Source organism: Bos grunniens, chromosome 21, assembly GCF_055505025.1.
Source record: "Bos grunniens cultivar Pamir isolate PY7600 chromosome 21, Bosgru_T2T1.0, whole genome shotgun sequence".
In the NCBI taxonomy this organism is placed as follows: Eukaryota; Metazoa; Chordata; class Mammalia; order Artiodactyla; family Bovidae; genus Bos; species Bos grunniens.
Genome location: NC_141185.1, coordinates 42,905,285 through 42,920,179, shown reverse-complemented (window position 1 = coordinate 42,920,179; position 14,895 = coordinate 42,905,285). Strand labels below are relative to the sequence as shown.

At 44.4% G+C, this 14,895-nt stretch overlaps 1 protein-coding gene across 1 annotated transcript in view; it reads right to left on the bottom strand.

The window, feature by feature from the left end:
• TRPM1 (transient receptor potential cation channel subfamily M member 1) overlaps window positions 1-14,895 on the bottom strand; it is a 73,524-nt gene that overhangs the window by 32,841 nt on the left and 25,788 nt on the right. Inside the window, exons 10-15 of the mRNA XM_086364989.1 lie at window positions 14,061-14,161; window positions 10,569-10,742; window positions 10,269-10,403; window positions 9,365-9,415; window positions 5,402-5,542; window positions 4,306-4,335 (exon numbers count right to left, since the gene is read on the bottom strand). Of these exons, the coding sequence (XP_086221115.1) occupies window positions 4,306-4,335; window positions 5,402-5,542; window positions 9,365-9,415; window positions 10,269-10,403; window positions 10,569-10,742; window positions 14,061-14,161 (632 nt within the window). The remainder of the gene's footprint in view (window positions 1-4,305; window positions 4,336-5,401; window positions 5,543-9,364; window positions 9,416-10,268; window positions 10,404-10,568; window positions 10,743-14,060; window positions 14,162-14,895) is intronic.

Sequence of the window (14,895 nt, the reverse complement as noted above, 5' to 3'; positions counted from 1 at the left end):
AAAAGGTGCACATGTTTATTATGAGAAGTAAACCATTGAAAATCAAATGAGCTGAAAAGGCATACTACTGTTTGAAGCTTATACTCCTGGGTTGGCAGGTTTGTTTGTTTGTTTGTTTCCATAAGCCTCTAAAAATTGAAGAGAAGCTGCAAAACTGAACACAAAGAAAACACTTCAATCCAAATCACCCCATGGGAGAGATAAAGCGCAAAAGTGATTTCCTGAGGGATGTCTTTAAATACCAACACTCTGAACCAGAGATTAATAGGAAAGATGTAGAAGGAGGTGGAGGAAAATTATCTTGGTTTTCTACCAATGGTTTGGGCTTTCCAGGTGGCTCAGTGGTAAAGAATCCACCTGCCAATGCAGGAGATGCAGGAGACAGGGGTTTGATCTTTGGATTGGGAAGATCCCCTGGAGGAGGAAATGGCAACTCACTCCAGTATTCTTGGTTGAAGAATCCCATGGACAGAGGAGCCTGAAGGCCTACAGTCCATGTGATCTCAAAGAATCGGACACGACTGAGTATGCACACACGTCTACCAATAGTTTAAGGAAGCAGGAGTTCTATTTTGAAAGAGATTTGTCTTCTCATGTATGTGTTATAAATGGAAGGCCAATGCTTTCCATTTCCATGGGATTATGAGGGGTCATCCTAATAATAGAGCAGAATCCTAAAGGAAGGCATTCATGACTGGAAGAACTGGTGGTGAAACATACATGTGGCATGTAATCATTCAGAAAACTAAGATCATGGCATCTGGTCCCATCACTTCATGGTAAATAGATGGGGAAACAATGGAAACAGTGACAGACTTTATTTTGGGGGGTTCCAAAATCACTGACGATGGTGACTGCAGCCATGAAATTAAAAGACACTTGCTCCTTGGAAGAAAAGCTATGACCAACCTAGACAGCCTATTAAAAAGCAGAGATATTTCTTTGCCAACAAAGGTTCATCTAGTCAAAGCTATGGTTTTTCCAGTAGTCATGTGTGGATGTGAGAGTTGACCTATAAAGAAAGCTGAGTGTGGAAGAATTGATGCTTTTGAACTGTGGTGTTGGAGAAGACTCTTGGGAGTCCCTTGGTCTGCAAGGAGATCCAACCAGTCAATCTTAAAGGAAATCAGTCCTGAATATTCATTGGAAAGACTGATGCTGAAGCTGAAACTCCAGAACTTTGGCCACCTGACTCATTTGAAAAGACCCTGATGCTGGAAAAGATTGAGGGCAGGAGGAGAAGAAAATGACAGAGGATGAAATGGTTGGATGGCATCACCGACTTGATGGACATGAGTTTGAGTAACCTCCAGGAGTTGGTGACGGACAGGGAAGTCTGGTGTGCTGCAGTCCATGGGATCGCGAAGAGTTGGACACGACTGAGTGACTAAACTGAACTGAACAGACTATTCCAGGCTGAGGACCCAGTACCCAATAGGATAACAGAAATGGATCTCTGCTTTTTTGCAAATAGCTTTCTCATCAGTGACCTTCTTTTATTCTCACAGATCCTGAGGGGTTGTTAATGTCTTCTAGTCAGTCAGATGAGGAAGTTGTGGCTTAAAGTCTGAATAATTTGCCCACATTCACATGAGGCTGGGCATGGGGTGGAAAAGGGGGTGGAGCCTGAGTCTTCAATTCTTGTGGCAAGTAGTTCATGACTAAACCAAGTTTTATAACTTCATTATGAGGTGTTCTGATATTTGTATTGAAACTATCATATCTTGCCTTGAATTTAAATGTTTTTGTTCTAATTTGTCCCAGTAAAACTGCAGTTTCAGTCATTTAGGGAATATTGAAATTAAAAAAGAAACGTAGCTTTATTTTCAAGATTATATCAAGTCAAATAAAAATCCACTAAGGACTAATGAAATATTGTAAAACAGAAAGCTTTTTTTTTTTTTGCTACACTACAAAACATTCAGGACCTTAGTTCCCTGACCAGGGATCAAACCTATGCCCCCTGCAGTGGAAGCGCAGTCCTAACCACTGGAGTCTGCCAGGGAGGTCCTGAACAGAAACCCCGTTAATCCTACCTTTCCATAGTATGTTATTAAAATATGAATTGTATGCAACTTCTCATAAAATAATTTTAATATTGCTATAGACAGAAAATAACCAACAAGGGGTTCATTTCCCTAAAGTGCATGAACAGACACAAAGCAACAAATAAAAGAGAAGCAACCCAATAAAATAACAAAAGATATGAACTGGAAGTTAAGAAGAAATGAATCCATCCACAATCACAAATCACAGTAAGAGCCTCTAAACACAGCTCAGTGAGAAATTAACTTGAAAATATTAGTACATATAGAAGCAAATTGAATAATAAAATTACTAAATTTGATCTGACAGCATGCTGAAAGCGAAAGTCATTCAGTCCTGTCTGACTCTTTGTGACCCCATGGACTATACAGTCCAGGGAATTCTCCAGGCCAGAATTCTGGAGTGGGTAGTCTTTCCCTTCTCCAGGGGATTTTCCCAACCCAGGGATCGCGCCCAGGTCTCCTGCAGAGAAGTACATAATTGTGCCCAACAAACTGAGAAAATACATTTGTTTCCACACATATGAATCATTAACAAAATTCCACCTGGCATTATTCCCCAATTCTTTTGAGATTTTCAATCTCAACAAGTTCTAGATATTGGAAATCATATAGTCTACACCCAAAGAGTAATACTAGAAATCAATGAGACTAAGATAACCACAATAACAAAAGTCTGTATCTAGGCAACTTAAAATATGCTTATAAATAACTCTTGGATTAAGGAGGAAATTATAAACTGTTTAGAAATGAATATCCATAAAAGTTCTACTTACCAAAACCTGTAGGATACCATGAAAAACAATGCTCAGAGAAAAACGTATACTCTTCATGAATTTATTGAAATACAAGGAAGATTGAAAATGGGCAAACACTTTCAAATTGAGTCAATAAAAATAACACAATAACCCCATACAAAGTGTATGGAAGGAATGAATGCAAATTAAAATATATCAATAAAATATAAAACAGAAAAAAAGAAAGTTGCTGAATTAAGCAAAAATACCAATGAAATCCAAAGACAGGTATGGTTAAGAAGAAAGGGAGAAGATATAAAAAAAAAAAAACTGGAACAAGAAATGGCACACAACTAAAGATACTGAGTAGATTGAAAAAATTAAAATATTCTGTAAAGGTTTATGGGGCTTCCCAGGTGACTCAGTAGTAAAGAATTCCCCTGCCAATGCAGGAGACATGGTTTCAATCCCTGGGTCAGGAAGACACCCTGGAGAAGAAAATGGCAACCCACTCCAGTATTCTTGTCCAGGAAATCTCATGGACAGAGGAGCCTGGCGGGCTACAGTCCATGGGATCACAAACAGTAGAACCCAACTGAGAGACTAAACAACAACAAAGATTTACACCAGTGAACCTGAAAGTCTAGACGAAGTAAATTGTTTTCTATGAAAATATAACTGACCAAAGCTGACTCCAGAAAATAGAAAGCCTCGATGAACTCCTACTATTAAAGTTATTATTAAGGTGGTGAAAAATGGGCCTCTCACAGCAAGACTGGACAGGCTATTATATGGGAGAGTTCCACCAAGGCTTCACTCAGCAGATAAACCCTATGTGATACAACCAATCTGAGAGACTAAGGGATTATGCAACACTGACTTTCATAACCCTTCTAGTTATGCTGAAGGTCAGTGTCAACTGTGAACAAGAATCAAAACCTTCTACCCTGAATCCATACAGAAATTGGAATGCTACTTAACTCATGAGTTTATTTGAGAAGAATCTTTACAATACTCAGTCTTAATATTGTGTTATGGTGCTTCTTCTACTCATTTATGTATTTTAATGTCTAGTGATTTGTTCTTAAGTTCCCTTGTTAGGTTATTTCTGCATATTTTTGTCCCATTATGAGGAAACTTTGTTGATTTTCCTGGACTTTCTAGACACAAAATATTTTTCTGCCAATAATAATTTCCTCCTCCTTTTACATATTCTTCCTTTATTTATGTTTTCATGTCATAAAATTTCCAGAACACTTTTAAAAACCAGAGGGAATAATGATGCCAACAATAATGGGTGAGCCTGATTTATTCTTGATTTTAATAAAAGTCAGTTGGGTGGCTTTATCTTTTAAAAAAATGTCTATGACCTTTGAATATAATCTGACTAAATCATCCAAGTAAATCTTGGTGTGTGGTGAAGTGGATTTATTCATGGAAAACAAATTCAATCAATTTTATGTTAAATACAAAATGAAGAGGCTCCATGATACCATGAAACCACTAGAACAAGTCCTACTTACTTCCATTCCCAGAAGTTTGAGAGCTTTTGGCTGCATAATGAAAAGGGAGGGAAAAAAATTCAGTGGAATCAGATAACTGAAGTTACAATACTGTGAGTTGTACATTATTGATATCGCTAGTAGATTGATAATAGATTAAGTAGTACTTTGGGTAGGGAGGTTCAAGAGGAAAGGAACATATACATATACCTTTGGTGGATTAGTGTTGATATATGGCAGAAACATTGTATTGTAATATTGTAAAGCAATTAATACTGTACAACACAATATTATAAAGTAATTATCCTCCAATTAAAAATAAAATTTTAAAAGTACTTTGTATAATTAATAATGAAGGACAAACCTAAGGAAAGCATTTGTCCTTCACAGTTAATGATATAAAGTACTCTTTTATCTATTAAAATCTATTTTCCTTTCCTCTGCTTCTGTCAGTCCAGGTCAGGTGAGGAGAGAGACATGCAGACATGGGACCCCCCACCCCAGGGAGAACCAGAGAAGTTCACCCACAGAAACGCAGACACAGAGCTATGGGGCTCTGAGTGGGGCGAGAGGAGGTCTTTATGGGAGGTCTCACACATGAGCCGGGCATGAGATACACATGGGGTTTTGAAGTGGGGAGACGTGGCTGACACATTAGTAGAGTTTGTTCTGAAAGTGGTACATGGTCACCCACAACAGGGTGTGGATAATGAGGGAGAGCCTTAGACGCTTCAATCATGAGCTTGACAGTGATTCCTCAGGCACTGGGGAGCCTTGGGAGTTTGTGAGCAAGGAATGCCCCATCAGGTTCCTCATTTTGGAGGATCAGGGTGGTTCCAGTGGTAGGATGCATGGAAGAAAGCAGAGACAAAGGATCCCAGGAGGAAGACAGTTGTGGACAAAGGATGGGGAAGGCTCAAGTGCTGGGCTGTGGGCCCGATGTGTGGAGGGAAGAAATGATGCTTCACACCGAGAGGCACTGCAGGAGGATTGGAAGATGTGTGGGGGGATGGAGTGATGAGCTTGGGTTTGAACAGGCTGAGTTACTGTGGAGGTGAGCAAAGAACCATGTGTGACCCCGGGAACCACAGAAGACTGTGTGTCCACTGAGCTCTACCCTCTTGGGTCCAAACAGGTTGTTGTAGAGGGTCCGGAAGCTCTTGCGCGTGTAGTTGCAGCGGTAGGCACCACCCATGAGGTACTCCAGTACGAGCCCAATGTCTATGAGGCTGATGTGGTAGTCAGGAGGAAGGTTACCCTGTAAGGAAAGGAGCCATGTCTCAGGCCCTGCGAGAAGGTACCTGCAGCCTGGACTGCATCACACACATTGGCGTCGTGACCATCCCCGTTGGTGATGTGGGTGTTAACGGAAGCAATGGGGCATTAAACAATCTTCTATCTGTTACCACAGGATGGAGGGAGATAAGAGGGTGAACCATGTTCCAGAAAATGGGTTAAACTTCCCCATGAGATTAGTTAGAAACCCACAGGGCTATAGGGGAGAGGCCTGGGCTTGTCTGTGGGCTTGGACAGAATGACCAGTAATGTGCATTTAAACATAAAGGAAAGAGGGACCTTCCCAGTGGTCCAGAGGTTGAGACTCTGCCTTCCACCGCAGGAGGCGCCAGTTTAGTCCCTGATCTGGAAACTGAGGTCCCACATGCAACAGAGTGAGGCCAAAAAATAAAAACAAAGAATATATATACATATATATATATAAAGAATATATATGTATGTATAACTGCATCATTTTGCTGTACAGCAGAAAATAACACAACATTGTAAATCAACTATACTTCAACAAAAAATTGATTAAGGGAAAAAACCATTGAGGACAGATGGTGTAGCTGGTACAAGCCTTCCTTGATGTGAGTAGATTTGCCCTGTTGAGAAGGTGCTTTGACAGCTGCTTGTAGGGGAGAAGGTGTCTTCAGGGGCTGGTGTCCAGATTTTCTACAGAAGGTGGGCGTGAGCATATGATGGGCAGGAGGACTCTGTGAAAGGTAGGGGGAGGACGGGACACTCCTGGGACTGGGGCCTTCCTGGAGAAACCTCCACATGGTGCCCCAGGATTTTCTGAGGGACTCTGAAGTTTTCAGTAAGAACACAATCTCCCTGAGGTGGCTGGGAGTTGGTGAAGGGGCAGAGTTCTGCTGCAGAATGGATGAGGCTGTGTTAAGATGAAGGCAGGGTGTGGGCAGAAGGGAGAGGGACTGAGGGCATCCATGCACCTGTAAGCCAGTCACTCATGCCCCTGGGCAGCTGGCTGATCCAGGAGGCAGAGCTGACCCATCCATTATAAGGATGCTATGCTATGTGCTATTTCTGGCTTAGTTAACTTCCTGCAGCTGAAATGATGGCGGAAACCTGGGATCCATCCCATGGAGACTCTGTTGTTGTTATTTAGTCACTAGTCATGTTTGACTCTTTGCGACTCCATGGACTGCAGCCCACCAGGCTTCTCTGTCCATAGGATTCTCCAGGCAAGAATCCTGGAGTGGTTGCCATTTCCTTCTCCACTCACGGAGACTACACTTTTTGAATGTCCTCCTTTTGCACAGGGACCTCATCCTTCACTCAGCCTTTGCAAGTTTGTTCAGCCCTCATAGTGATACTTGATCAAGTCAGGGATTTCACATGAGGGGACAAGATACAGCTCTGCCTCTGTGAGCTTGTTGTTTGTGGCAGGGGAGGGGGTTAATGGCCAAGCCACCAAATCTCAACACAGCAGCATGTTCAGACCCCCACTCTGCCTGTGTGGGCAGGTGAGAAAGGGCTTCCTGGGGAGGGTGACACTGAGGCAGAGCAGGGGCTGCTGCAGCTGAGGGCAGAAAGCACTGCAGATATGACCATGCTCGGCCCCAAGACAGAACACATGAGCGTGTGGTGGACCGTATGGTGGGCATCTAATGGGCCCAGTGGATGCAAGTGTCTTAGATTGGAGCCTTAACTTCATGAGATGTGGGAGGCTTTCAAGTGGGGGCATCCTGTGTCTGGGGAGGGCGGGAGGAGAATGATTGAAACCACTTAGGTGAGACCCAGGTGGTTGGGTCTACACTTGAGTAGCAGTGGCTTTTGACTCTCAGCGCTTCCAAAATTAAGAAATCTGGGAAAGTGGGAAACAAGGGCATGGCAGTCCCTGGTCCCTCTTGGTTCCCAGACCCAGTGATTCTGCTCTGATCCAATGAGCATTTGTGAGATACGCTGGGACCAGGGACCCTTCGCTGCAATCCTTGCACCTGGACACACCTCTCCTTGAACAACAAAATACAAAGGAACTGTATGGGACTAAACATAATCGCATGCATGTGCAGTTGGGGCAAATTCTGGACCCAAAAGATACAAAGAGACCAAAAATTGCAACTGCCTCTTTTGAGAAGCCTGGGGCAAAATCAGGATACTGCCCTCTTCATATAGCACCATGGTTTTTCCAGTGGTCATGTATGGATGTAAGAGTTGGACTGTAAAGAAAGCTGAGCGCCAAAGAATTGATGCTTTTGAACTGTGGTGTTGGATAAGACTCTTGAGAGTCCCTTGGACTGCAAGGAGATCCAACCAGTCCATTCTAAAGGAGATCAGCCCTGAGTGTTCTTTGGAAGGAATGATGCTAAAGCTGAAACTCCAGTACTTTGGCCACCTCATGCGAAGAGTCGACTCATTGGAAAAGACTCTGATGCTGGGAGGGATTGGGGGTAGGAGGAAAAGGGGATGACAGAGGATGAAATGTCTGGATGGCATTACCGACTCGATGGATGTGAGTTTGAGTGAACTCCGGGAGATGGTGATGGACAGGGAGGCCTGGCGTGCTGCATTTCATGGGGTCGCAAAGAGTCGGACACGACTGAGCTACTGAACTGAACTGAACTGAAGAGGTGAGCAAACCACCTAAGTCACCCTTCCAGCCCAACCCTGGACACACACCTACTCTCACTCCACTGCTTAAGGAACCAGCTTGCCCTTCCTCAGGGAGCAAGCAAGGGAAACTGTTGTTTGTTCTCACTCCCCATTGCTGCAGCAAGAACCCCAATAAAGCCTCACCTGAATTCCTTGTCTGGCCTCTAGTCAATCTCTATTGATTGGGGAAGTTCAAGAAGCCAGGTTGGTAACATTTGTAGTAAAAGCCACATTCTCACATCAGTAGAATCAGATACCTGTTTGAAGTCTGACCAGTCTTTCTGGGACTCTGACTGAGGGCCCTTTTCTCCCGTTTGAGTTGTTCCCTCCTGCTCAGAACATGAACACCCATCCTGCACTCCTCATGCCAGGCATTGCGTTCTGGCCTCATGAATCATTCTATGTTAACCTGGTCTGATCCTCCAGCCTGTGGCAGACAACAGGACCCCAGAAACTCCACGACAGAACAGGGAGTAGATGGGATCCTACAAGACTGTAAGGGGTTTAGTGCTGGAAAGGACGATGGGGCCGTGAAGTGGAGGTGTCTATCACTGTCTAATGAGGAAACAGGGCCAAGAACTGTTGCATGGGACACGCAGAATGACATGAGGCCTGTCCTGCTAGGACTTCTGGAAAGAGGCACAGGGAAGGAGTGAGGGCAAATCTGAAACCTGTAGAGCATGGGGGCCCTGGGCAGCAGAGAGGAACTTGCTATCCTCCCCCACCTCCACCCCTGGCTGGGGCCAACCTACCACCAAACAGTCATTTAGCGCAAGCCAATTGTGTGTGGGATGAACACCACACTTGAAGAAGATGACATTTGAAAAAAGTAAATTCTTTTTATGGAGAGAGGAATTCATGATTTCTTATGCCTCCAATAAAATGACACCACATTTAGAAATTTTAAAATTGCTTTAGAAAATGTCTTATTGAAAGAAGTCAACAGGTAAAGGACTAGAGAACAGCAGACTGAGACTTGCCTGGTGGTCCAAGGGTTATGACACCAAACTCCCAATGCAGGGGGCACAGGTTCAATCCCCCATCAAGGAATTAGACCCCACGTGCTGCCTGGCATGCAGCCAAAAATTAAATAAATAAAACAAGTAACGTTTGAAATAGCTCATTCAAAATATATATATACATATATATATATAAACAAAAGCAAAGACAAAAAGAGAATACTGACCTTTTTTACATCCCTCACCAGCAAATGAAGTGTATTGGGTGGACCCAGTCTCTGAAAGAGAAGCATTCAGCCATATTAAATATGTTTTTCTCTTCAACTCTTAGAGCAAAATCCGACTCTATAGAATTAATGAATTTGTGAAAGCTGGGATGTCATCCACTATCAGCCTGTGTCTTTACAACACAGGACTGGTCGTGGGTAAGAAGTATCCCGCACGTTCAAAAATATGTTGAATACTGTTTATCAAATTATTTTAAAGAGAATCTCACAGGGCACCATATCGTCTTAAAAGTTCACCAAAATTTAGCAAGTAACCTCTCAGGACCACTTCTACGTCTTAAAATTTTAGAACAGGAGAGAGAATGTACATCTCAAAATTCATATGGTAAGAATACAAGCCAAGAGGATTTCATCCAAACACTGTGATTCTCATGTCAGGCGCTCCTTGTTGTGCAAACTCAGTTTTCCATTTTTATCAAAGCCTCATAAAAAGTGGTAGTCCCCAGAAACAAATGACTGCTTACCCTGGGAACTTTTCACTCTGCTAATGACTCCAGGAACTGGACTCTTCCTTTGTAGAAACTTGTCCTCATGCACCATCCCTGAGTTAATGGTACAGATGGGGTGGGGGGCTGGGTAGCCTGGCAGAGGTGGGTGAGAATGGGACCCTCGCCGAGCCCACTGGTCAGGCGAGAACACCGGCCCTTAAATGATTCATGCTTAGACACTCCATCATGTCCGACTCTTTGCAACCCCTAGGACTGTAGCCCACCAGGCTCCTCTGTCCCTGGGATTCTTCAGGCAAGAATAGCCAAGTGGGTTGCCATTTCCCTCTCTCTTCCACTAAAGCCGTGTTCTGATGGGGCCAGCTCCCCTCCACTCTCCCTCCTTCACAATCACTCACTGTGTTATAAAGCTCTTCCAGCCTCGGGATGGTGAGAAAGTGTTGCATGTTGACTCCATTTTCAATCAGGAGCTTCACAAAGTCCACACGGTCTAAGACCAGTGCGTCCAGCATGGCCTGCTCCAGAGCATTCACCTGCATGAGCCCAGGAGAGGGGCATGAGTACCTAGGGGGTGCTGGGTAGGGGCAAGTTCACAGGGCAGCTGAGGAGGCAGTGAGAACTGGACCTTCCCCTCGAGGAGGATGACTGGCTCCAAGGACCTGTGAGCCCAAGAAAGGGACCAGAGCCATCCCACCTACCCAGTTCAGCAGCTCAAGCTTCCGGGGGTCAGTTTCTTCCTCTACCTCCTCCTTCACCTTCCCTTTCTTCTTGCCTTTTCCTTTTCCTCTTCCCCCCTTGGTGGTCGCAGCGGGCGGCTTCTTCTCCTTCTCCGTGGCCTTGCTATCCGTTGGGGGTGCCAGGCTTCCCAGGGGCTGCAGTTCAAGCAGGCAGGGTTGGGAAAGGGATTAAAGCTTCCTCTTGTCCCAGGACCAGTGCCTCCCCTCTGCATGCACATGTGTGCACACACACACACACACGTCCAGGTACACAGGAGTGCACACATGCATGCACAGATACACAGGCACATACAGGTGCAAGCATGAGCACACAGACTCAGACATGCACACAGGCAACACAGGCACACATACTTGTGAGCACACATGCACACACACACACTTAGCTGTCACAGGCCAGGTTGTCTGGTGGCAAAGACCCTGATCTCGTGACCCTCTATTACTTAAATGCTTGAAGTACATTCATGTACTTTAAGTGGCTGTTTCAGTTGGTGTGTGTTTTTGTCAAAGGAAAGGGTGCTGAGAGGTAAATTCAAAGGCACCAAAAAGAAGTGTCTGTGGAAAGTGATGGAAACGAGAGAAAACAATTGTGAGGGGCCAGAGATGACAGGTGAAACCACAGATGCTTGTGTGGAGAGAAGCCTGGGCTGAGGTCTCCTGGGTGTAACTGACAGGCACATGTTTCCAGAGAAACAAGGGCCTTTGAAAGATACTACAAAAAAGGGAATTCACTCAATGAACAGTAATAAAAGAATAGATAGTCTTGATGATGAAAGGAATATGCTAAGAAGAAAAGAGAGAATCAGTTAGAAATGCAAGGGAGGGGCTTCCCAGGTGGCTCTGTGATAAAGAATCTGCCTGCCAATGTAGGAGATACAGGTTTGATCCCTCGTCCAGGAAGATCCCACATGCCGCAGAGCAACTAACCCCATGTGCCCCAACTACTGAGCCTGTGCTCACAGCCCGTCCTCCACAACAAGAGAAAGCACTGTAATGAGAAGCCTGTGCACCACAGCTAGAGAGTAGCCCCCACACGCTGCAACTAGACAAAGTCCACGTGCAGCAGTGAAGACCCAACACACTCAACAAGCCATAAATAAATAAAATTATTCTTTAAAAAAGAAATGCAAGGGAAAGCAAACATCTATCTATTCAAATAAGGCAAGGTCCAAATTTAATTTAAATTTCGCATAATTTAAACAATGGATGGACTGTAAGAACCTTCATGCTTGTTGTGTTTTCCTTTGTAGGGCCCTGGTGACTCACCCAGGGCTACCTTTCTTTCTCTTTGAGTTCAGCTGTAATGTTAGGCTCAGCTGTGAACAATCTGTACAGAATCACAGTAAAATCTGCTGGTTTTTCCATTTTTAGAATTAACATAAAGACCTAGTATGGAGGATGGAGGAGGGCGAAATGAATAAAGATTATCGAAAGGTACGAACTCCCAGTTATAAAATAAATGCCATGGGATGTCATGTACAACATGGTGACTACAGTTGATAATTCTGTGTTGTATATTTGAAAGTTGCTAAGACAGTAGATCTTAAGAGTTCTCATCACAAGAAAAAAATTGTAACTGTGTGTGGTGACAGATGGTAATTAGATTGTAGTGATTTTATAATATACACATATTGAATCATTATATTGTATACCTAAAACTAATATGTCATATGTCAATTTATCTCAATTAAAAACAAAATATAAACAAGGACCTAATATATAGCACAGGGAACTATATTCAATGTCTTGTAATATGCATTAAATCTTCCCTGGTGGCTCAGCAGTAAAGAACCTGCCTGCCAATGCAGGAGATATGGGTTCAATTGCTGGGGCAGGAAAATTCCCTGGAGGAAGAAATGGCAACCCACCCCAGTATTCTGGCCTAAAAAATTCCATGGACAGAGGAGCCTGATGGGCTACAGTCCATGGGGTTGCAGAAAGTTGGACATGACTGAAGCCACTGAGCACACATGCACACACTGATTGCTTAAATTCTTCACACTAATTGGATAAAAGATAACTGTGAAAATGAAATGTACTTTTAAGGTACGTGCCAGACCTGTTTTGAGAAATAAGGTTTTTAAAGTTCGACATGAATCCTCTAGATATTCCAAACCCCCTTTTGAAGCAGCAGAGCCCTAATTTTGCAAACAAAAAATTTCCCCAAGTCCCAATACACAAAACCTATCAAAGAAGCTGCTTTTTTCAAAAAAAATAATTTTAAAAAATATAAGTATAGTTGATTTACAATGTTCTGCTAATTTCTGCTGCTGCTGCTAAGTCGATTCGGTTGTGTCCGGCTCTGTGTGACCCCATAGATGGCAGCCCGCCAGGCTCCTCCATCCCTGGGATTCTGCTATACAGCAAAGTGATTCAGTTATAAATATACACACATATTACATTTTAAAAATTCTTTTCCATTATGATTTATCCCAGGAGATTGAATAGAATTCCCTGTGCTGTACAGTAGGACCTTGCTGTTTATCCATCCTAGATATAACAGTTTGCATCTGCTAATCCCAAACTCCCAGTCCATCCTTCCCCTACTCCTCTCCCACTTGGTAACCACAAGTTGTAAAGAAGCTGCTTTGATTGAAGGAGCAGGAGGTTGCTGAGAGCTGTTCATCATGCTTGTTCATATCTGCACACACACACCCCCACACCACACCCAGGTACAACCACACACATACACAGATCCCACAGACATACACCGTATGCACGGTAAACCACACACCACACATCCACACATACATTTCACACCCTACACACATACTGCACATAGATACACATATACAATACACCAAACCACATCCACACATACCACACCCCAAAGTCTACACACAAAGGTCACACACACAGTCCCCTAGCCCTCTGGGGTTTCATGGAACATAGTTTAAAAATCAATGCTTTCAATGCAATCATTGTATTTCATTTTAAAGAGCAATCTTCTTTCTTCTTCTTAAAAGGGTAAAAACCCATGTTCACCAGCAATGATAAAATATTTAGTGCTCTTTATTCAAGAGCACTGGTTTGAATCTGAAGTTAGTGCCAGGAGCTCTTATTTCTTGCTGGTTCTTTGAAATGACACAGCAACATCTCCTAATAATCCTAACAACTAGACATTGTTGGTGTTAGTCGCTCAGTTGTGTCCGACTCTGCAACACCATGGACTGTAACCTGCCAGGCTCCTCTGTTCATGGGATTCTCCAGGCAAGAATACTGGAGTGGGTTGCTGTGCCCTCCTCCAGGGGATCTTCCTGATCCAGGGATCAAAACACATCTTGTGCATCGCAGGCAGATTCAGTACCATCTGAACCACCAGGGAAGCGACCAGACATTGGGTCATCAGAAACCCCAGAAGATTTTCTGAGATCCACAGCACAAGGGAGCTTGTACTAATACACCCTCTGTACAAGGTCATGACAAACAGTATAGATTGAAAACACTTAGTTTCACCGGCCAGCGGGGCCCAAAGACAAAGATCTGACTCCGAGCTATGTCCACACGGTTCCAAGCCAGCGCCAAGCTCAGCTGGTCCGGAGCCGATGCATTTGTTCCTGGAAGGCAAGAGACAGGGCAGTTCTCACCTCACGCCTGGACTGTGGAGGGCTGTGGGGGAAGGGCCTGGGTGGGGGGCAGGGGCTTCCATAGGCTGGCTCAGCATCTCACCCTTTTCTCTGGTCCCTGAGTGACTCAGTATTTTCAAAGAGCTGGCTGGGAGGAGGATGGAGGCAACCTCTTTCCATGTCAGGAAAGAGGTTTCTGTTCCCAGGAGGAACAGAGGAGGAAGCCAAGGACCCCAGTTTCCTATTCTGCAAGAGGGCAGGAGCCCTGGGGCCACCCAGACACCTGCCAGGCCAGGTCAAGGGGCTCTGCTCCTCCAGATCAAAGGGGAGCACAGTCCAGAGTACCAGCCTCTACTGCAGGGAGACCAGCTCAGTACCACCAGGAGGCTGACCCAGTGGGGACCCCTGCCCTCACTCCTCCAGCACCCTCCACTTCGCAGTGGAGGAGGGAGGTGACCCCTCAAGCAGCCAGGTGGCAGCCTATCATTAGGAGAGTCTGCGAAAATTGATGGAGCGCTGTGAGACGCAGGGATCACAAATGAAAAATCATTTCATGCTTACCCTCTCTGAGCTGAAACCTGTCATGAGCTAGCTACCAGTGGAAACTGGTTCTTAGCCATCAAGAACCAGTGGTCCATTGCTCCCTCCTCCCAGAAAAGTCCCCTCCAGAGAACCCACTTGGAGCCTCATCATGTTACCATGGCTTTAGACTACAATAACTCTAG